The sequence below is a fragment of the Oncorhynchus mykiss genome, chromosome 11 (genome assembly GCF_057628025.1).
Source record: "Oncorhynchus mykiss isolate SJ-2025 chromosome 11, ASM5762802v1, whole genome shotgun sequence".
Lineage (NCBI taxonomy): Eukaryota > Metazoa > Chordata > Actinopteri > Salmoniformes > Salmonidae > Oncorhynchus > Oncorhynchus mykiss.
The window spans coordinates 21,625,033-21,647,637 of NC_143032.1; the positions used below are offsets into that span (position 1 = coordinate 21,625,033).

The 22,605-nt window shown below is 43.1% G+C and overlaps 1 protein-coding gene across 1 annotated transcript; it reads right to left on the reverse strand.

Moving 5' to 3' along the window:
* Positions 1–455: 455 nt before the first annotated feature.
* sh3glb1a (SH3-domain GRB2-like endophilin B1a) lies at positions 456–20,367 on the reverse strand. The gene is made up of 9 exons (XM_021620488.3): positions 20,094–20,367; positions 17,248–17,389; positions 13,590–13,718; positions 11,705–11,838; positions 11,187–11,279; positions 3,568–3,657; positions 3,160–3,260; positions 2,754–2,979; positions 456–2,491 (listed from the first exon to the last, which is right to left on the reverse strand). Exons 1-9 carry the CDS (start codon positions 20,154–20,156, stop codon positions 2,384–2,386), a joined length of 1,086 nt encoding a protein of 361 aa, XP_021476163.1. The 5' UTR covers positions 20,157–20,367; the 3' UTR covers positions 456–2,383.
* Between the last annotated feature and the right edge of the window lie 2,238 nt (positions 20,368–22,605).

The following is a 22,605-nucleotide window of genomic DNA, read 5'->3' on the forward strand; positions in this document are numbered from 1 at the left end:
TAAACTACAATGTTAGCCATAGTCCAACCTGCTGTTCCCACTTGTAGATGTAAACATTCAGAAGCCTTTCTGCCACTGGGACAGAGGATAATTTGTCCCTATTTATTTTGTGTCCAGTTGGATGCTTTGTAATAAGTTGTGCAGAATGCTAATGAATATCCACGGAGAACAAGTTCTTGACAGTTTTGTTATGAGTCTCATTTGAATTTCCTTGACTCCGTGTCCCATCTCCTCGCTTCCTTCTCCAAGAGCATCAGAGAAGGCTTGAGGGGAGGAACCTCTAACCTTCTCCTCCAGTGCGTTTTGAAGAGGCAAGGAGAGGACATGAGGATCACAATTGGGATTGACTCCTGGTCTTCACAGAGCAGTCACAAGCCTGTCCTCTAGTGGTTACAAAAAGGAATAAATGACTGTGACATACTGCATGTTAATATGAAGAAAAACAAGAGACGGTCAAGCAATACGTTATTACTTTAATACCAAACTGCATACGTTCTTTACAATTCTATGATTACAGTTTTAAAAAAAAGAGCAGCAATAAGCCATTATATAATTTAACCCCCCCAATGAACTAGTGTGTTTGGGGTTGGTGGCACCTTAATTGGGGAGGACGGGTTTGTGGTGATAGCTGGAGCGGAATCGTATCAAACGCATGGTTTCTGTGTGTTTGATGCCATTCCATTTGCTCCTTTCCGGCCATTATTAAGAGTCATTCTCCCCTCAGCAGCCTCCATTGGTGTGTGTGCTCGCATGGGGTGGGGGGGTCTGCTTGGTTACACACTACATGTTAGTACTGAAAAAATGAAGACCACCTCTTGCTTTCCATTAAGGCACTGTTGCCCATCAAAGTAAACATAAAGCCTAGCCACACACCGCTGAGCACTGAGGACAGCCCATTTTAAAACGGACTATTTAACCATATTGTATAATCAAATCAGAAGCAGTAAGAGAATACCTGAAGCTGCTTGAGAGTTGCTACTACTGAATGAAATAAAAAGGCTTACCTAAAGTCAAAATATGCTTTCCTAAAAATGATGTTGCCGACGGTGAAAATGTTGGTCCCTAATTCTTAGACAATGTAAATAAAATATAGATTAGGAGTCAATATTAAGAAAGATTATTTGAAATGATTTCTTATTAACAAATACTTTACTGGGTAGCTACAGTTATGGCATATATATATATATATATATAAACAGGGTCTTAACATGGTTAACTAATGTTTAACCCACATCTCTCCAGACACCTCCGTCAGATTGAGAACGTAAATCAGAGGCACATGTCTCTAGCCGTGCCAGACAATCCTTAATGTAACTTACAGTAAGACCTTACCCACTGCATTCTAATCTAATGGAATTTTCCTGGACCGTTGTCATGGTTAACCAAAAGGCACTGTGCAATTGTCAAAAGGCAACAAGTAGCTAATATTTATTTTTATTTAACCTTTATTTAACTAGGCAAGTAAGTTAAGAACAAATTCTTATTTACAATGATGGCCTAGGAACAGTGGGTTAACTGCCTTGTTCAAGGGCAGAACGACAGATTTTTACCTTGTCAGCTCTGGGATTCGATCTAGCAACCTTTCGGGTTACTGGCCCAACGTTCTAACCACTAGGCTACCTGCCGCCCCTGATTATGATCTACAAAATAATACTTAAAAGTTAAGATTGGTTTATTTTTAAGTCGTCCTATGCAAATTAAAGTGCTTTTTTGTCTTGTTGACAATACAAAAAAAAGACATGTCTAGCATTTCAACCATATTACAAACTGGACTATAATTGGCAGTGAGTAGAAAAAGAAAAAAAAATCACATCAAAAAGCACTTTTAGATCAACATCTGAATTGTATTTTAAACAAAAGGTTTGGTTGTACAAATGGAAGGTTGTGGAGAAAGTCTGGCACATATTGAATTAACATTGCATTGAGCGAAAAACATTGAAGCGGCTTGTATAAACATAGTTGCATACATGGCACGGCAGGGATAGGGTCAGTTCCAATTCAATCCATCCAATTCTTTTGACGAATTTCAATTCACAATGTCATTGTCACTGTTTTCCATCGACTTACAATTCTCCTGATGAATTGACAGAATTAGCATGGAGCAGACCATATCCCGTGGTAGACAGTATAAATAGGGAAACCTTGCTCTACTACACTGGGCTTGCTTGTTGCTTTCCTCTGGATCCTGGTGCCTGTATCAACAAAGCGTCTCAGAGTATGACTGCTGAACTAGGATCAGGTAATCAGATCCCGCCTGTCCATATAGTTATAATCTAAACTGTAAAACTGATCCTAGGACCTACTCTGAGATGCATTATGAATACGGGCCCAGCCGTCTGGACTCTCTTGAGTCTCTCCACATACAGGCATCACTCCGCTCTGATCAGTTCAACAGCTCCAGATAGGTGATGGGCACTTTACCCTTCTGGGTACCCCGCTCACCCATCAGCCAATCAGAGTCCATGCCTGGGACACTGCTCACCATGATGACCTGGAAGTAAACAAGACATTACACACCCCTTCTCAGTCATGCAATAAACAAATCTCATCTGCAAGAACCTCAGATGTTGCTGTCGGAACAAACAAGAGGGAAAGAGAAAGAAAAAGATGAAGAGATACGGTGGGAAGGAAAGATGGGGAAAGAGAAAGCTAAAAGGCAAAGAGCGGGCAAGAAAAAACAGAGACGGAAAGGCATGCCCAAAACCAGAGCCCATTAAAGCTTTGAGAAGTGCTCAACCCCAGTCCCATGTTACCTCATCAGCGAGCAGGGAGAGTTCACTGCTGCCAGCAGCATCGTAGTCATAGAGAACACGGGCTTTACGGCTGCCGCTGGAGTTCCGGAGCTCATGGAAGCCTGACAAGCCCAGGCCGGGAGAGGGGCTGAGCATGGAGGCAGACAAGGGGATGGTGGGTACTGAGATACTGGCCCCACCGGAACTAGACGACTGGTTGTTGTTGGAGGAGAACGTAGACGGGAAGCTGGGGAGAGAAGACAACCACTGGTAAAAAAAAAAAGAAAAAAAAGAAAGGAAGGCTAACCACATTTAAGAGCAGATCCTCACACTTTACAAATAGATGTCATGCTGTGCCAACAAAACTGTAGTAGAATAAGCCTCACACGCTTAGATGGAGGTGAGTTGTCAGAGTAGGTAAACATACCTCCCCAGTTGCTTCTGGAGGTCAACCATGTACTGGTAAGACTGGGCATAGTATGTAGTCTGGGCCTCCACAAAGTCAGTCAGACAGCGGAGGTGGTGTGCCTATTGTAAAGATAGTAGAAGGATTGGGGATAAGGGGAGAAAGAGAGGCATGTCTACTAACAGGAAAACTCCTCTACAAACAGGTATTTATGAATTAAACCAAAGATGCACGCTGGTACAGTAATAGACCCTTTGGGTTAGACAGAGTCTAGGTCATGCTGGCGTCATGGAGGGTTGTGGTGGGTAGGGACAGGCAGGGCACCCTATTCCACTAGGATCTGGTCAAAAGTAGTGCACTATAAAAAAAGGCAATAGGGGGCCATTTCAGACAAACGCTGATCGTGGGGTCAGAGGTCAGGGTACGTACATGGGTGCTGCTGACCCCCTCCAGGAGCAGCCTGGTGATCTCAGCCTGTCGATCAAACTCACTCTGGGTCATCCTTAGGTCCTGCTCTGCCTGGTGGGGAGGGGGGGGACACAACATACAGTCATCACAGATGCACAGAAACAACACTTTTCAGGGATGAAAATATGGTAAACCAGCTTAATATACAGTTGAAGTCAGAAGTTAACATGCACCTTAGCCAAATACATTTAAACTCAGTTTCACACACATTGAATCCAAGTAAAAATTCCCTGCCTTAGGTCAGTTAGGATCACCACTTTATTTTAAGAATGTGAAATGTCAAAAATAGTAGAGAGAATGATTTATTTCAGCTTTTATTTATTTCATCACATTCCTAGTGGGTCAGAAGTTTACATACAGTCGTGGCCAAAAGTTTTGAGAATGACACAAATATTAATATTCACAAAGTCTGCTGCCTCAGTTTGTATGATGGCAATTTGTATATACTCCAGAATGTTATGAAGAGTGATCAGATTAATTGCAAAGTATCCTTGCCATGCAAATGAACTGAACCCCCCCCCAAAAAAATCCACCTCATTTCAGCCCTGCCACAAATGGACCAACTGACATCATGTCAGTGATTCTCTCGTTAACACAGGCGTGAGTGTTGACGAGGACAAGGCTGGAGATCACTCTGTCATGCTGATTGAGTTCGAATAACAGACTGGAAGCTTCAAAAGGAGGGTGGTGCTTGGAATCATTGTTCTTCCTCTGTCAGCCATGGTTACCTGCAAGGAAACACGTGCCGTCATCATTGCTTTGCACAAAAAGGGCTTCACAGGCAAGGATATTGCTGCCAGTAAGATTGCACCTAAATCAACCATTTATCGGATCATCAAGTACTTCAAGGAGAGCGGTTCAATTGTTGTGAAGAAGGCTTCAGGGTGCCCAAGATAGTCCAGCAAGCGCCAGGACCGTCTCCTAAAGTTGATTCAGCTGCGGGATCGGGGCACCACCAGTACAGAGCTTGCTCAGGAATGGCAGCAGGCACATGCACGTACATTGAGGCGAAGACTTTTGGATGATGGCCTGGTGTCAAGAAGGGCAGCAAAGAAGCCACTTCTCTCCAGGAAAAAAAACATTAGGGACAGACTGATATTCTGCAAAAGGTACAGGGATTGGACTGCTGAGGACTGGGGTAAAGTCATTCTCTGATGAATCCCCTTTCCCGATTGTTTGGGGCATCTGAAAAAAAGCTTGTCCGGAGAAGACAAGGTGAACGCTACCATCAGTCCTGTGTCATGCCAACAGTAAAGCATCCTGAGACCATTCATGTGTGGGGTTGCTTCTCAGCCAAGGGAGTGGGCTCACTCACAATTTTGCCTAAGAACACAGCCATGAATAAGGAATGGTACCAACACATCCCCCGAAAGCAACTTCTTCCAAACATCCAGGAACAGTTTGGTGACGAACAATGCCTTTTTCAGCATGATGGAGCACCTTACCATAAGGCAAAAGTGATAAAGTGGCTCGGGGAACAAAACATCGATACTTTGGGTCCATGGCCAGGAAACTCCCCAGACCTTAATCCCATTGAACTTGTGGTCAATCCTCAAGAAGCAGGTAGACAAACAAAACCCCACAAATTCTGACAAACTCCAACCATTGATGATGTAAGAATGGGCTGCCATGAGTCGGGATGTGGCCCAGAAGTTAATTGACAGCATGCCAGGTCGGATTGCAGAGGTCTTGAAAAAGAAGGGTCAACACTGCAAATATTGACTCCTTGCATCAACTTCATGTAATTGTCAATAAAAGCGTTTTACACTTGTGGAATGCTTGTAATTATACTTCAGTATTCCATAGTAACATCTGACAAAAATATCTAAAGACACTGAAGCAATAAACTTTGCGAAAATTAATATTTGTGTCATTCAAAACTTTTGGCCACGACTGTACACTCAATTAGTATTTGGTAGCATTGCCTTTAAATTGTTTAACTTGGGTCAAACGTTTCGGGTAGCCTTCCACAAGCTTCCCACAATATATTGGGTGAATTTTGGCCAATTCCTCCTGACAGAGCTGGTGCAACGGAGTCAGGTTTGTAGGCCTCCTTGCTCACACACGCTTTTTCAGTTCTGCCCACAAATTTTCTGTAGAATTGAGGTCAGGGCTTTGTGATTGCCACTCCAATACCTTGACTTTGTTGTCCTTGAAAACCTCTTTGGGCTGAGATCGATATGACAACAGCCAGTGAAAGTGCAGGGTGCCAAATTCATAACAACAGAAATCCCATAATTAACATTCCTCAAACATACAAGAATTTTACACCATTTTAAAGATACACTTCTTGTTAATCCCACCATAGTGTCCGATTTCAAAAAGGCTTTACAGCGAATGCAAACCAAACGATTATGTTAGGTCAGAGCCAAGTCACAGAAAAACAGTCACAAAAAGCAGAAATATAGATCAAATGAATCATTAACCTTTGATGATCTTCATCAGATGACACTCATAGGACTTAATGTTACACAATACATGTTTTGTTTGATAAGGTTCATATTTATATAAAAAAAATCTCAGTTTACATTGGCGTGTTACGTTCAGTAGTTCCAAAACATCCGGTGTTTTTGCAGAGAGCCACATCAATTTACAGAAATATTCATAATAAACATTGATAAAAGATACAACTATTATGCACGGAATTATAGATACACTTCTCCTTAATGCAACCGCTGTGTCAGATTTCACACCATGCTATAATCTGAGCACGGCTCTCAGAGACCAAAACAACACAAACAGATATCCGCCACTACCAGGAATCCCAGTTCCACAATAAATGTTTGTTTTATTCAATAATGTCCATCATTTGTCCAAATACCTCCTTTTGTTAGCGCGTTCAGTTCACAAATCCAAATTCATGACGCGCGATCACTAGGAGCAGATAAAGTCAAAGTTCCGTTACAGTCCGTAGAAACATGGCAAACGATGTATAGAATCAATCTTTAGGATGTTTTTAACATAAGTCTTCAATAATGTTCCAACTGGAGAATTCCTTTGTCTGTAGAAATGCAATGGAACAAGAGCTCGCTCTCTCGTGAACGAGCGTGGCCAGCTCGTGGCTCTCTGGCAGACCTCTGACTCAGTCCCCTCTCATTCGCCCCACTTCACAGTAGAAGCATCAAACAAGGTTCTAAAGACTGTTGACTTCTAGTGGAAGCCTAGATGGAAGCCAATATCCCACTATCTTTGATAGGCAATGAGTTGAAAACCTACAAACCTCAGATTTCCCACTTCCGGATTGGATTTTTTCTCAGGTTTTTGCCTGCCATATGAGTTCTGTTATACTCACAGACATCAATCAAACAGTTTTAGAAACATCAGTGTTTTCAATCCAAATATACTAATACTACGCATATCTTAGCTTCTGGGACTGAGTAGCAGGTAGTTTACTCTGGGCACCTTATTCATCCAAGCTACTCAATACTGCCCCCAGCCATAAGCCCCCATGGCCACTCCAATATCTTGACTTTGTTGTTCTTAAGCCATTTTGCCAAAACTTTGGAAGTATGCTTGGGGCCATTGTCCATTTAGAAGACCCATTTGTGACCAAGCTTTAACTTCCTGACTGATGTCTTTAGATGTTGCTTCAATATATCCACATAATTTTCCTCCTCATGATGCCATCTATTTTGTGAAGAGCATCAGTCAGTGCATCAGTCCCTCCTGCAACAAAGCACCCCCACAACATGATGCTGCCATCACCGTGCTTCACGGTTGGGATGGTGTTCTTTGGCTTGCAAGCCTACCTTTTTCCTCCAAGCATAATCATGGTCATTATGGCCAAACAGTTCTAATTTTGTTTCATCATACCAGAGGCCAATTTCTCCAGAATGTACAGTATTTGTCCCCATGTACAGTTGCAAACCGTAGTCTGGCTTTTTTATGGCGGTTTTGGAGTGATGACTTCTTCCTTGCTGAGTGGCCTTTCAGGTTATGTCGATATAGGACTTGTTTTACTGTGGATATAGATACTTTTGTACCCGTTTCCTCCAGCATCTTCACAAGGTCCTTTGCTGTTGTTCTACGTTCATCTCTAGGAGACACAACGAGTCTCCTTCCTGAGCGGTATGACAACTGCGTGATCCCATGGTGTTTATACTTGCATACATTTGTTTTTGCAGACGAACGTGGTACCGTCAGTCGTTTGGAAATTGCTCCCAAGGATGAACCAGACTTGTGGAGGTCTACAATGTTTTTTCTGAGGTCTTGGCTGATTTGTTTTGATTTTCCCATAATGTCAAGCAAAGAGGCACTGAGTTTGAAGGTAGGCCTTGAAATACATCCACAGGTACACTTCCAGCTTCTAAAGCCTCTAAAGCCATGACATCATTATCTGTCTTTTTCCAAGCTGTTTAAAGGCACAGTCAACTTAGTGTATGTAAACGTCTGACCCACTGGAATTGTGATACAGTGAAATAATCTGTCTGTAAACAATTGTTGGAAAAATTACTTTTGTCATGCACAAAGTAAATGTCCTAAACGACTTGCCAAAACTATAGTTTGTATCAAGACAATTGTGGAGTGGTTGAAAAATGAGTTTTAATGACTCCAACCTAAGTGTATGTAAACTTCCGACTTCAACTGTAGGTCTGTTTTGAAGCAATTTATTGTGCATAATGAACCCGTTTGTGAACATTTCAGGGCATTTGTTTCAACCCTAAGAGAAATCAGGACCACCTTTGTTTTTCATTAGGCTGTGTGCTCTGTGGTTCAGGAACAGGAGTTATCAGGCAGAGTGAGGACAATGGCATATTCTTCTGACTCATTTGACTCTAGTAGTTGCATGCAGAAGAAAAAGACCCATAAACATTGACTGATGGCCACTGACATTAACAATGGTGTTGGACACCTCTGTTCCTTCCAGCTTTACACTATTATTCCAGAGAGACAGCGCGAGATGGCAGAGAGAGGAGGAGACCGAGAGTAGAGATACGGAAAGAGAAGATGGGAGATAGAGATACAGCGCGAGATGGCAGAGAGAGGAGACAGAGTAGAGATACGGAAAGAGAAGATGGGAGATAGAGAGACAGCGCGAGATGGCAGAGAGAGGAGACAGAGTAGAGATACGGAAAGAGAAGATGGGAGATAGAGAGACAGAGTGACATGGCAGAGAGAGGAGACAGAGTAGAGATACGGAAAGAGAAGATGGGAGATAGAGAGACAGCGCGAGATGGCAGAGAGAGGAGGAGACCGAGAGTAGAGATACGGAAAGAGAAGATGGGAGATAGAGATACAGCGCGAGATGGCAGAGAGAGGAGACAGAGTAGAGATACGGAAAGAGAAGATGGGAGATAGAGATACAGCGCGAGATGGCAGAGAGAGGAGACAGAGTGGAGATATGGAAAGAGAAGATGGGAGATAGAGAGACAGCGCGAGATGGCAGAGAGAGAAGGAGAACGAGAGTAGAGATATGGAAAGAGAAGATGGGAGATAGAGATACAGAGTGACATGGCAGAGAGAGGAGACAGAGTGGAGATACGGAAAGAGAAGATGGGAGATAGAGAGACAGCGCGAGATGGCAGAGAGAGAAGGAGACCGAGAGTAGAGATACGGAAAGAGAAGATGGGAGATAGAGATACAGAGTGACATGGCAGAGAGAGAAGGAGACCGAGAGTAGAGATACGGAAAGAGAAGATGGGAGAGAGAGACAGAGTGAGCGAGAGAAAGATCAGAGTCGAGAGAGATACGGAAAGAGCAAAAGGGAGATAAGAGACTGACAGAGACAGAGCACAAGACACACACAAACAGCTGCTAACCATGACGCCAGCAGGAGGTGTTCCGGTCCTCAGTTCCAACATGGCTGCTGAACATTCTACTCACCTCGGTCACTTCCTATGGTCACATCTGTTTGTTTGTCACGGTTTCACACCGCGCTGAGTCATTCTATTAGAGCTACAGCTGCTGCAACACCACAGCCAACACAACACAGCCTACTATCCTGATAGTGTGTGTGTGTGTGTGTGTGTGTGTGTGTTTTTACAGTACAACTGTCTGACTACAACACACGATAGTGCATGTCAGTTTACTAGTATTCACAGATCCACAGACTAATACACAAGCTGCACTACAACCACATGACAGTTTCTCAACAAACGCCAAGCGGCCTTCTCCTGCTGTTGTCAACATCCTTCAGGGAAACAGCAGACGGCTGTACCAACAAATTGACTGGGGCCTCCTACAGTACAGTACAAAGATACACAGCTAAGCTAAATGTAACTAGTTTCGCTGGTTCCCTTAAGAGGCAATCTGGGATTCGTACAGCATTGGTTACATTTCTCCAGCCCCATCCATCATCTTTTTACCATCACATTGGTGGGGTGACTGACCACTTTGCTGTTGTTTCAATCCCAGAACGAGGATATGCTTTTTAACCATCACTGCTACGTGTTTCACAACGTCCCCCTTCATGGTTTGGTCATTTGCTGTGCCTGTTATAACAGTCAACAGCTCAATCCTCTGAAGGACATGGTCAGTCAGTCAGTCATGATGACACATCCGATCATATCAGTCAGACTGGTAACAACATGGCTTACAGGGGAACCCAGTCCACAGCTAAGGTCTAGTGCTAGCTAGATAATGAAGGGTGGGACCACAAGAGATGGCCAACCTACACAGTCCCCATCTGATGAGGGATCACCACTTTACATCGGCCTTTGACCTTAGATACTATAGTGGAATACGCCTGTTTCAGGCGGTTATGTAGTACAGTATGTGACATCCAGTTCTCTTGTATAATAGGTTAAGTGCTGTAAGTAAATTATTAGAGCAGGATTCCAAAATATTCCCACGCATAATGGAGATATGTGATCATATAGAAAATGTAAGGTAAGTTCAAAATTATTGTGTTTCAGTCGAATATATTTGTTTGGGCTTCACGCGGTTCATTTGCAGTCTACAAATGATTTGTAATTATGTTCCGGCCCCCCTGACCATCCGCTCAAGAAAATAAAATGGGGCCGCGGCTGAATCTAGTTGATGATCCCTGAATTAGCATGTGCATGTACCTGGCCGGGGAGAGGCTAGTTAGCATTAGCCTAGAAACTATTCCACTATAGCTTCAATGACACAGGCCATGCATTCACATGAATGAAAAGGCAACCAACCTTCAGCCACCCATGTGACGTGCAGGAGACTGAACATGTAGCTAGAAAGAGAAGACGTACACAGAGGAAAGGACGGAGTAGAATGGGAGTTCGGAGGAGGAGTGCTACAGGAAAATAGGATGGTGGAAGAGCGAGAGAGAGGAGCTCCAGAGAAATTGAAATGAGGAACTGGCCCTTCTCATAACGAGCCATGTGTGTTGGTCAGGGAGGGGGAACGATTCAGCCAATGTTGTGTAACCAAGGCCACAGCGTTGTAGGTCAGTCTAGTGACTTGTGTCTGGAGACTTAACAGACTACGCCCAGATAACTTTCACCCGTCCGACAATGTCTCCCTCTACAAGGTTTTTTGTTGTTCTTCTTAGTAATTTAGTTATCTACAAATGAACACTGTCCTACATTACCACCCACTTCAGACGCGTGTTTGCGCGCACGCGCGCATTTTGAAACTAAAGGGACAGTAAACAGCCCACTCACCACTGCTCTAGCGTCAGGAACTCTGGCTTTCTTTAGCCTGGTTTTTGCCGCGTCCAGATCCAAACGCTTCACCTGCAAAAGCTTCCGTTCTTTCTGCACACAACACAACAAACAACGGCAGATTACCATTAAATCAGCTGCATTATCACATTTGGAATCAAAAAGGTTGATGTTAATAGGACTGTCTGCGGCTCGTCATTACATTGAGTAATGACTATGAAACTAGACTAGAGTGTATGAGGGCCCGCAGAGAAACAGCAACATAACATCATGCCACAAATATGACTGGACTGACTATTACATCTATTAGGCCAATTACTTTCACGTGGTGGGCACTGGCAGAGAAAAGGGACCTTGACTCTTTTAGATTCAATTACTTCCAACCACCTAGTTTCAATCCAAAAGGTCATGACCCTCAGGGGAATGAATGGGGAATGGGCCAAAGTAGTTCTGTACTACATAAGGATTAGGGTGACATTTGGGACGCTGAACGAATGAATCATCCCGTTGATACTCACCAGGATGGTTTTGAAATCTCCTTCTAGAAAGTTCCTGAATGGTGTGAGGAAGTTGATGGCTGAGCTCTGGATGAACTCTCTCTCCGCTCCTCCAATCTGCTTCTCCGTCTCGCCACATTTAATAAGTGCGTTTCCTGTAGGGACAGGAAGTAGACAAGGTTTAACCGGGAAGTAGAAATAAAAGGTTTAACTATAGAGACGTCCAGGAGGACACAGACGCTGGACATTTCAGCTTTGCTTTTATTTAATGATAACACATAGGAATTCCTTGGCACCTGGCCAATGTGAATGTTGTGCTCAGCTGAATGAGACAACTCTATATGGATGTGAAATATGTCCAATAAAATCGATTCAGTCACAGGCTACATTAATATCCATAAACGCCCCTTCCTCTTTTTATTTTAGCAACTGCATTGTTGATAAGGAATAGCCTATACAGGGTTCTACACCATTTCCCCCCCAGTTGGTGGCACCAGTACATTATAAGGTCACACCAATGTTTTTTTAAATAAAATCATTTATAATGGCCTGGCCTGTGTCCAATAACGTTCCTGCATTCCATACAGAACCAGGCTAATAACGACTAATCTTTTAAACTAGCATGCCCTTTTGTTTTTACATTGATTTGGATCAATTTACTGTAACAGAAAAGAGACTTAAATGAATTGCAAAATGTTTGAAAACAAATATAGGAAAAAAAATGAAATGGGGAGGACTGATTTCCCCTAGTTTCATCAGGGTTTCACTCTCAAAACAATTAATAGAAAAACCCAATTTGGATGTTCCAAGTCTACAACAATGCTTAAACCACATCAGGGGACCATTTGAGGTCTGGGAAAAATCAGATATTTTGTGTGTGTGTGCACCAGCCAGGTTGTGTTTGGCTAGTGGCGTTTCTGTAGAGCACCTGTAATGGAGCAAGTAGCCTATTAGGTTAGATGTTTGCAGCGCACGTGTGACAAGTAATCGACATAACAGTCTGCATGTTCTTCAAAGAGGGCAACGGATGCTACTGAGCCAGATGTCTATGAGTCAGGGGAGAAGCAGGTGGTATCTGATTTTAAGTACCTTGACATCATACTTGATTCCAACCTCTCTTTTAAAAAGCAGGTGAAAAAGGTAACTCAAATTCAACCTAGCTCATTTCCGATTCTTACAAAATTGTTTGACTATAGAGGCAACCAAACTGTACTTCAAATCTATGCTACTCCCCCATTTAACATACCAGTCTTCCTGGCGTCCGACACATAACGAAAAAGACATTAGACAAAAATACTTTACAATTTACATACATTTAAAACTTTATCATACACAACGCCAAAAGTGTGCAAAACTGTCATCAATGCAAAGGGTGGCTACTTTTTAGAATCTCAAATATAAAATATTTTGATATGTTTAACACTTTCTTGGTTACTACATGATTCCATATGTGTTATTTCATAGTATTGATGTATTCACTATTATTCTACAATGTAGAAAATGAATTTTAAAAAAACCTGGAATGAGTAGGTGTCCAAACACTTGACTGGTACTGTATACTAAAAAAAAAAAAAAAGAAACAATAATACGAAGGAATCATAGTGTGTGTGTGTATGTACATCTACCAGTTACACATACATGTCAGTACATACACACAAGAATGAGCAGTTGTCAACAGTGCCATTTCTAAGAGATGACATTGAGTTAACTGGGGGAGGGGTTATGACAGTGTTCCCTCCTATCGGCCTTTGTTCACTCCCCTTGACAGATCTGACAGGGGAGGTGAACAGCTTTGTGGAATGAAATGCAGCCTAAAAAAATAGACTACCAGCATATGTCAAATAAGAAATGCCTGTTTTGATTTTCAGTTGCACTTATTAATGCACCCCAGGTACAACTCACTCACCATAGGCCGTTCCAGGGCCAAACTCACTCCCCGACTCGATCATGGACTGGCCAAGCACCTCGTGGTTATTCATTCGCGTGGGGACTTTCTTCTCCAGTTTCTCGTACAGAAATTCCTCTATTCTGACATCTGAAAATTGTACGATAAACTCAATTAGAGAGAAAGGAGAGTCACGAGGAAACAAGATTAAGGAGAAACCTTGTGCTGCATGACCCGAGCCAGTTAACAGGGATATCACATAGGCTATCCAGGAAAATCCAGTCTGCGATCTAGTCTAGTAAATCTTCAACAACATTACTGGGGTTCAAAGAGCCTTATAGTAGGCTAATTGAGCTAGCACAGACCTACATAAGACCGTACACTGACTACACAAGTCAATTCTGGCACTAGGCTAACTAACCACCTTTGATGGAGCCACCTGCTTATCTACTAAACCAGAAACTATAGGACTAGCTGCTGAGTACAATCATAATAACTATGCCTAACAGCAAGCAGAAGTAGGCGTGCTTTGGTTGTGAGTGTGCCTGGAGATAAGATGTGTGTGTGTGGCCCTAGCAGCAGACTGAGCTATGCAGCACCATGGTGTAAACTCAGAGGGTCGACAGCTGAGCTTGCAGTCGCATAGACACCCAACTGTGGTTTAACAGTCAATACTCATAAGTACACATGGTGTGGTTCGTTGAAGAATTGGCAATATGACTGCATTTACACAGGCAGCCCATTCAGATCTTTTTGACCAATCACATCAGATCTTTTTCAGATCTGATTGGTATTTTAATCAATTTGTAATTTGTTAAAATCAGAATTGGGCTGCCTGTGTAAACGCTGCCTATGTAGCCTAGGCTTAGAATGTAAAGGATTATGATCGTCCAATTGTGGCACAAAAGCTGGATAAAATGTAGCCTATTGGCTATGAAGGGAAAGTGGCTAACCAGTTACTGCATCTTGACTGAGGGGGAACTAGGCCCAAAAACCAACCGTTTTTCTTACAACCTGTTTCATGGGAATCTGTCAAAGGATACACTAGCCTAGATTTTTACTTCCATGTAGGTAAAAAGTAGCCTTTGTCTTAGTATTCAAAGACAAATGATAATGTTAAAGTAAAACAGCAGCACCGCCTAATCTCTTCAGCTTTGTTAACATCCAGAGTAGGCTAACTGTGCTTCAGTTGAATCCCTCGAGAGTTGAATTTTACTGCAGCAGCAGGTGCATGAATACCTTGGCTCTCACTGTGTCTATAGAACTGTCATACCTAATAGACTTGTGGAACATCTAGGCCTGTTTCTCAGTCCTAATCTACAGCTGACTGAAGCCAAGACAACACACAGACATAGAACCTACAGTATTAGACATCATGCCATCTTCCTGGATCATGACAACGTCCACATCTAATGCTTCAGAACGTTTGAATGCCATTTCAGGACATTTAACAGTTACTTTTTATGGGGCTGAATCAATGACCGTATATGAATGGACAAAGCCATTGATCACGTGACACCATTCATTCCTATCTGAAGACTAAACAGCACATTGAAGTGCTAAATGATCCGTATATTATATCATTTGCATAGATTATATCCTCTGTGTGTGATTATTTTTTTTTTTTTTAATCGGTTCAAATAAAATTTTATACAACAGACAGACCTTACCGTGAAATTATTACTTACAAACTCTGAACCAAAAAATGAAGTTACGTTACTAAATAAACTAAAGATGAAAATGTTATGAAAAGTAACAAAATAATGAGGCTATATACAGGGGGTACAGGTACCGAGTCAATGTGCGGGGGTACTGGTTAGTCGGGGTAAAGTGACTATGCATAGATAACAAACAGCGACTAGCAGCAGAGTAAATGGGGGGGTGGGGGGGGGGGTGGCCATTTTATTAATTGTTCAGCAGTCTTATGGCTTGCAGTTAGAAGCTGTTAAGGAGCCTTTTGGTCAGAACAGTCTATGAGTTGGGTGACTTGAGGCTTTGCCATTTTTTTTTATGCTTCCTCTTACACCTCCTAGTATATAGGCCCTGGATGGCAGGAAGCTTGGCCCCAGTGATGTACTGGGCCATACGCACTTACCCTCTGTAGTGCCTTAATGTCAGTTGCCGAGCAGTTGCCATACCAGGTGGTGATGCAACCGGTCAGGATGCTCTCGAAGGTGCCGCTGTAGAACTTTGAGGATCTAGGGACCCATGCCAAATCTTTTCAGTCTCCTGAGGGGGAAAAGGTATTGCCATGCCCTCTTCACAACTGTCTTGGTGGGTTTGGACCATGACAGTTTGTTGTCGTTGATGTGAGCCATGACCAGCCTTTCAAAAGCACTTCACGGCTACTGACGTGAGTGCTACGGGGTCATTTAGACAATATACCCTGACTGGTGTCTAAGTACTTAACTAGGGGACATTCAATTCCGGTTGGTTCATATGTGAAAAATCCTAACATTGGATGTTACAGTTTGCCAACAACACAATGGTGGTAGGCTTGTTCACCAATGACAATGAGACAGTCTACATGGAGGAGATCAGAGACCTGGCAGTGTGGTGCCAGGGCAACAACCTCTCCCCGCAAGGTAAGCAAGACAAAGGAGCTGATTGTGGATGACAGGAAACGGAAGGCTGAGCACGCCCCATTCACATCGACACGGCTGTAGTGGAGCGGGGCGAAAGCTTCAAGTTCCTCTGTGTCCACATCACTAAGGACCAATCATGGCGCAAACACATCAACACAGTCATGAAGAGGTTGCGACAATGCCTCTTCCTCTTCATGAGTCTGAGAAGATTTGGCATGGGCCCTCAGATCCTCAAAAGCTCTACAGCTGCACCATTGAAAGCTGGCTGCATCCCCGCTTGGTATGGCAACTGATTGGCATCCAACCGCAAGGCGCTACAGAGGGTAGTGTGTACGGCCCAGTACATTACTGGGGCTGCCATTCAGGAGATCTATACCAGGCGATGTCAGAAGGAGGCCCTAAACATTTTCAAAGACTCCAGGCACCCAAGTCAGACTGTTCTCTTTGCTATCGCATGGCAAACGGTACCGGAGCGCCGTGTCTGGGACCAAAAGGCTCCTGAACCGCACAGCAACCATATGACTGCTGAAGTTAATCAAATGGCTACCTGGACTATTTTCATGTTATTTTTGCACTGACATTCTTGGACTTGCTCTATACACACACTCACACTCGTATCCTGATTTCCTAGTCACTTTCACCCCTACCCGCATGTACATATTACCTCCATTTTTTAAAACATTTTAATCTTTATTTAACTAGACAACTCAGTTAAGAACAAATTCTTATTTACAATGACAGCCTACCAGGGAACAGTGGGTTAACTGCCTTGTTCAGGGGCAGAATGCCATATTTTTACTTTGTCAGCTCTGGATTCGATCCAGCAACCTTTCGGTTACAGGCCAAACGCCCGAACCACTAGGCTACCTGCAGCATTACCTCGTAACCCTGTACATTGATTCGGTACCGGTGCTCCTTGTATATAGCCTCGTTATTGTCATTTTATTGTGTTAATATCTTTTCTTTCTTACTTTTTAACTTAGCATTGTTGGGAAAGGGTTCTTAAGTAAGCATTTCACGGCAAGTCTGCACCTGTTGTACTCGACGCATGTGACAAATATAATTTGATTTGACATCAGTGAGTGCAGTCTTACTTGGGTTTGGTTGTAGTAGAACCTCTGTCTGCTTCATGATTCTTTCCGTGTTTTGCTTGGTGCATTCTGCTCTGCACAGAAGGTTCTCCAGGTGAGCATCCAACTCAGTCTTCTCAGCTTGCCCAAGTTTTTCCTCTGTAAACTGAAGATTAAATGAAAGGGTGAGTCTCTAGTGGCTACAAACTGACAAAGGTCATGGTTGTCAAACTAGGCTACCTGTAGCTCAATGAAAGTGAAGCTTTTATTTGACATAAGTACTTGGCACTGTCTATTTACCTCTTCCAAGTTGGCTTAGATTGCCTGACTAGCTAACCCAATCACAGCTCTGATCCAGGACGTTACGTGCAACTGAAGCCTTCTTGCGGTACTGATGAACCAAGTCTGGAACCAACAGGACCCTGAACAGCTTCTACCCCCAAGCCATAAGACTGCTAAATAGTTAGTTAAACGGTTACCCAAATAGCTACCCAGACTATCTGGATTGACCCTTTGCATCTTGACAGGCCATGTCAGAGCAAAAACCAAATCATGAGGTCGAAGGAATTGTCCGACACAGGATTGTGTCAAGGCACAGATCTGGGGAAGGGTACCTCCTGCAGCATTGAAGGTCCCCAAGAACACAGTGTCCTCCATCATTCTTACATGGAAGAAGTTTGGAACCACCTAGACTCATCCTAGAGCAATCTGAGCAATCGGGGGAGAATCGGTGGATAAGGCCCTTAGTCAGGGAGGTGACCAAGAACCCAATGGTCACTCTGACAGAGCTCCTCTGTGGAGCTGGAATAACCATCTCTGCAGCACTCCACCAATCAGGCCTTTATGGTAGAGTGGCCAGACAGATGCCTCTCCTCAGTAAAAGGCACATGGCCACTGGCTTGGAGTTTGCCAAAAGGCACCTAAAGGACTCTCAGACCACGAGAAACAAGATTCTCTGGTCTAATGAAACCAAGATTAAACTATTTGGCCTGAATGCCAAGCGTCACGTCTGGAGGAAACCTGGCACCATCCCTACGGTGAAGCACGGTGGTGGCAGCAGAGCCCAGACTTGAACCAATCGAACATTTCAGGAGAGACCTGGAAATAGCTGTGTAGCAACGCTCCCCATCCAACCCGACAGAGCTTGAAAGAATCTGCAGAGAAGAATGGGAGAAACCCCCAAATACAGGTGTGCCAAGCTTGAAGCGTCATACCAAAGAAGACTCGAGGCTGTAATCGCTGCCAAACGTGCGTCAACACGTTTCAGGAGAGACCTGGAAATAGCTGTGTAGCAACGCTCCCCATCCAACCCGACAGAGCTTGAAAGAATCTGCAGAGAAGAATGGGAGAAACCCCCAAATACAGGTGTGCCAAGCTTGAAGCGTCATACCAAAGAAGACTCGAGGCTGTAATTGCTGCCAAACGTGCGTCAACACGTTTCAGGATAGACCTGGAAATAGCTGTGTAGCAACGCTCCCCATCCAACCCGACAGAGCTTGAAAGAATCTGCAGAGAAGAATGGGAGAAACCCCCAAATACAGGTGTGCCAAGCTTGAAGCGTCATACCAAAGAAGACTCGAGGCTGTAATCGCTGCCAAACGTGCGTCAACACTGAGTAAAGGATCTGAATACATATGTATTTGTGATTTCATTTAGTTTTTCATTACTAAAAATCTGTTTTTGCTTTGACATTATGGGGTATTGTGTATTGTGTGTAGATTGATGAGTGACAAGTGTGCGTCGCCCCACGGACCTCCCGGACACAGCCCTTATTTTAATTGTTTCTAAAATTCCCTCAGGGAAAAATGTATGTAGAAAAAATGATTGGAAGCATTTCCCTGTTTGACCGCTAGGTTTTATGGGTATTATGACACCTCCACTGTGGGGCTCTAGGAGAGATGAGATCATGACTTGGAATTCAAGTCATCAAATAAAACAAATGTATTAGACAACTGAAATATTTTATTGAAGTTAATAATTGATAAGCAGTAATGGGAAGTCACTACCATCATGGGCATTTTATTAATTGTTTTATTCTATGTTGCTAAAGCAGTCATCCCACATAATGCATAGTGCATTTAACGTTATTGTTGAAAAGATAATCGAAACCAACATCGAAAACCCCCAATTTTGTTTAGTGACTGGCTTCAATATACTTTTGTTAGTCACCAAAGTAAAAATGTTGCTGGAGTGATAAGCTTCTCTCTTCGTGGAAACTGTCGTTTCTCAACAAAAAAATAAATATATATACAGTATGTTTTTAAAAAGACTAACGCTTTCACTTTGTTTTCTGCCAGACTAGTATGCACACGCGTCTGATCTATACTCCGAGGCATGCACATGGAACAGAGTATGGACAGCGCATTCAGAGAAAAATACGTCCACACTCTAGAAACACCTTTACTTTGCTCAGTGACCAAGTATACTTTACAAAATCAAAACACACCACATAGGGAGGGATAAACGGAAAGATGCAGGGCTCAAGCCGCACGTAACGCCCTGGACCAGAGTTGACCCAATCACTGCTTCATTTACTCCCGTTCCAAGCTAGAGCGGATGTGCTGAGTTTACTATTCTAAACTTTGTCAAACAAAACATGTATTTGTTAGTTGGCTGTTAAAGTGTATCAAATAAAGTAAGTCTTGTTAAAGTATTGACATTATTACACACACATCTTTAGCCAAATATGACAAATTCCAAACTATCTAGCTAACTAGCCTAGCAATAGCATATCGCCAGCAGTCGCAGGCCTGAAACAGCAGCGGAGTTTCCGAAGTTGATGCCTCGCTCTCAACATTGTTAGTTAGGTAGCGAAATTGTGAAGACCGCAAAATATCTGAATTCAGAAAATAACAAATGTGTAAACTTACTTGAACCGCACGACTGAATAAAGTACCGGCGTCTGCTGCTAACCTTTTGACGTTGAAATCCATGTTTAGTTATAGATTACACTTTGTGCTCAAAAAGCTGGTAAATTACTTATCCATACAGAGGAATGGTAAACGAATTAATATTTTCCTTGCTAGCTACGTTTCCCGTGGTTAGATTTTGACAAGAAGCAGCCAAGTGTTGACTGTTTCGTTTTAGGGAGTTTTCCGACTGTCGATGTGTGGCATTCGTAGATAGAGTAGGCGGGGTTGGGGCAGTGGTCAGAGTTGATCCAAAACCTTTTGTCACCACTAGGGGTCAGATTTGTCTCAAATTTCAGCTGTTGCCTTCACTCTTCTGTGGGCCATATTAAACTTGAACCTAAAAAACATGCTTCATTGGAACATCTACATTGAAAGTTCTTTTTAGTCCAGGACTAGCCTTATTCTTCCTCTTGGAAACCAGCCCATGTGTTCAGGGCTAAGCTTTTGCACTGATTTTACTTCATAATATTGTTCAGAGGGTCTTGATGGTGTGGAGGCAATGTTCAATGCATGGGGTATACATGTTCATTTTAGTCATTTAGAAGACACTCTTATCCAGCATACATTTTCATACTTTTTCATATACAGTCAGTGACATGCATTAGCCATACTAATTTGAGCAGTTAGTATAATTAGTATAATTTGAGCAGTCAGAGATTTGGTGCTGTCACGACTAGCGCTTGAAGTGAAACGTAAAAGGTGCCAGTGGCTTGTTTACTAGTTCATATTGTACAGCTGCTGGATGGTAGGCTACTCCATTACTAAACACTTAGGGGGCCAGGCCGGTTGGTCGGCACCGGCTCACTACTTCAACCACATTGCCGTGGTCACTTTCATTCATAGTGTTCAAAATGACACTTACTGTAGGTAGGATATCAGTCTACAATTTGTATTTTTTATTTAACCTTTATTTAACTAGGCAAGTCAGTCCAGAACAAATTCTTATTTACAATGACGGCCTAACCCGGCCAAACCCTCCCCAGCCCAAACGATGCTGGGCCAATTGTGTGCCGCCCTATGGGATTCCCAATCACAACCAGCTGGGATCGAACCAGGGTCTGTAGTGACGCATCTAGCACTTAGATGCAGTGCCTTAGACCACTGTGCCACTTGGGAGCCCAAATCTCCTGCACTGTGAAGCAGAGAGTGAGCCAGATTTGTTTATCAGGGGAAAATGACACGTTGGCCATGCAATGCAGCGTGTGATCTGTTTCTCATTAGTGTGAGTCTGGTCTGTCGGCTGTTTTGTTTCCCCTTTCATCTTTTACAGTGTTTGGTGGTGGAATCAGAAGCCTAGCACACACACACACACACACACACACACACACACACACACACACACACACACACACACACACACACACACACACACACACACACACACACACACACACACACACACACCTCTGCTATATATGGGCGGGGTCTCCTCTCTCTGACAAGCTGGCTTAGCAAAGGCCTTCTGCCACACAGCTGATAAAGCCTGGAGACCATCACTACAGAATTTACGTCGCCAGGGAGACAGGAAAGGGAAACTCCCCGTCAGATGTTACAACATGAGATAAGTTGACTTTGTAGAGAACTCAGAGCTTGAGATGTAATCTAAACACTTTGCGCTGACTGACTGAACACAATGCACCAGATAAATGATATTGCCCCCCCCCTCTTTCTCTTCACCTCGCTCTCTCTCTTTCTCTCTTTCTCTCTTTCTCTCTTTATCTCTCTCTTTCTCTCTTTCTCTCTTTCTCTCTCTCTCTCCTCTCACATGTAGACATTCTGTGAATCAGTGCACGGACCAGATTTGAAGATAAAAAACAAGACACCTTGAAGATCTGGATACAATTATCTCCGATACAGCCGGTTACCTGCTGTGGTGCCTGCTGGGTAAGAGGAAGTGGGTGAGAGGGATCAAATGACTTCCCCTCATTACTCATAGACAGACACACATTGATACACCGATGTTCCTCCTGTTGGAAGGGCTGTGTTGTGTTGCCTCAGTTCACTGATGACTAGCAGTGAGTTTACCATAACACCTAGTGAAATATTTAACATACAAAAACAATACGAGGAAAATATAAGAGGAAAATAAGAGGAAAATGTAATGATGAAGTAGCCTTAAAATAAAATGTGCTGTCACTACTTTGTCAGTACACATAGTTATTGTGTCTCCTATGGTTATCCGACGTATACAGATTGAAATGTACACATTTTTAAAGGCTGGACTCTTGTAATGTAGGCCTATGCAATTTAAGCAAACTTAAGCCATTAACAGGTTGTAGTTTTGAATGCTGATCTGACTAGCCATGGCCTCCGGTTAGAGAGAGCATCGCAGTTGTTTTAAATTATGTCAGCCATGTAAATAAGTAATAGTCGATGTTAGCAAAGTCACTATCACTGATTTTACAAGTGCATATAATGCAATTCAGTCACACTGCTCTCAGTTATAACATCTAGTAGTCAACTTTCACCA

Coding starts and splice junctions, on each gene's coding strand:
- sh3glb1a (XM_021620488.3), bottom strand. CDS start 20,156: ATGGATTTCAACGTCAAAAGGTTAGCAGCAGACGCCGGTACTTTATTC. Junction 3,658..11,186: donor TTCCTGACGCTAGAGCAGTG/GTGAGTGGGCTG, acceptor CCTCCCCACCAG/GCAGAGCAGGACCTAAGGAT. Junction 3,261..3,567: donor AGGGGGTCAGCAGCACCCAT/GTACGTACCCTG, acceptor TCTTTACAATAG/GCACACCACCTCCGCTGTCT.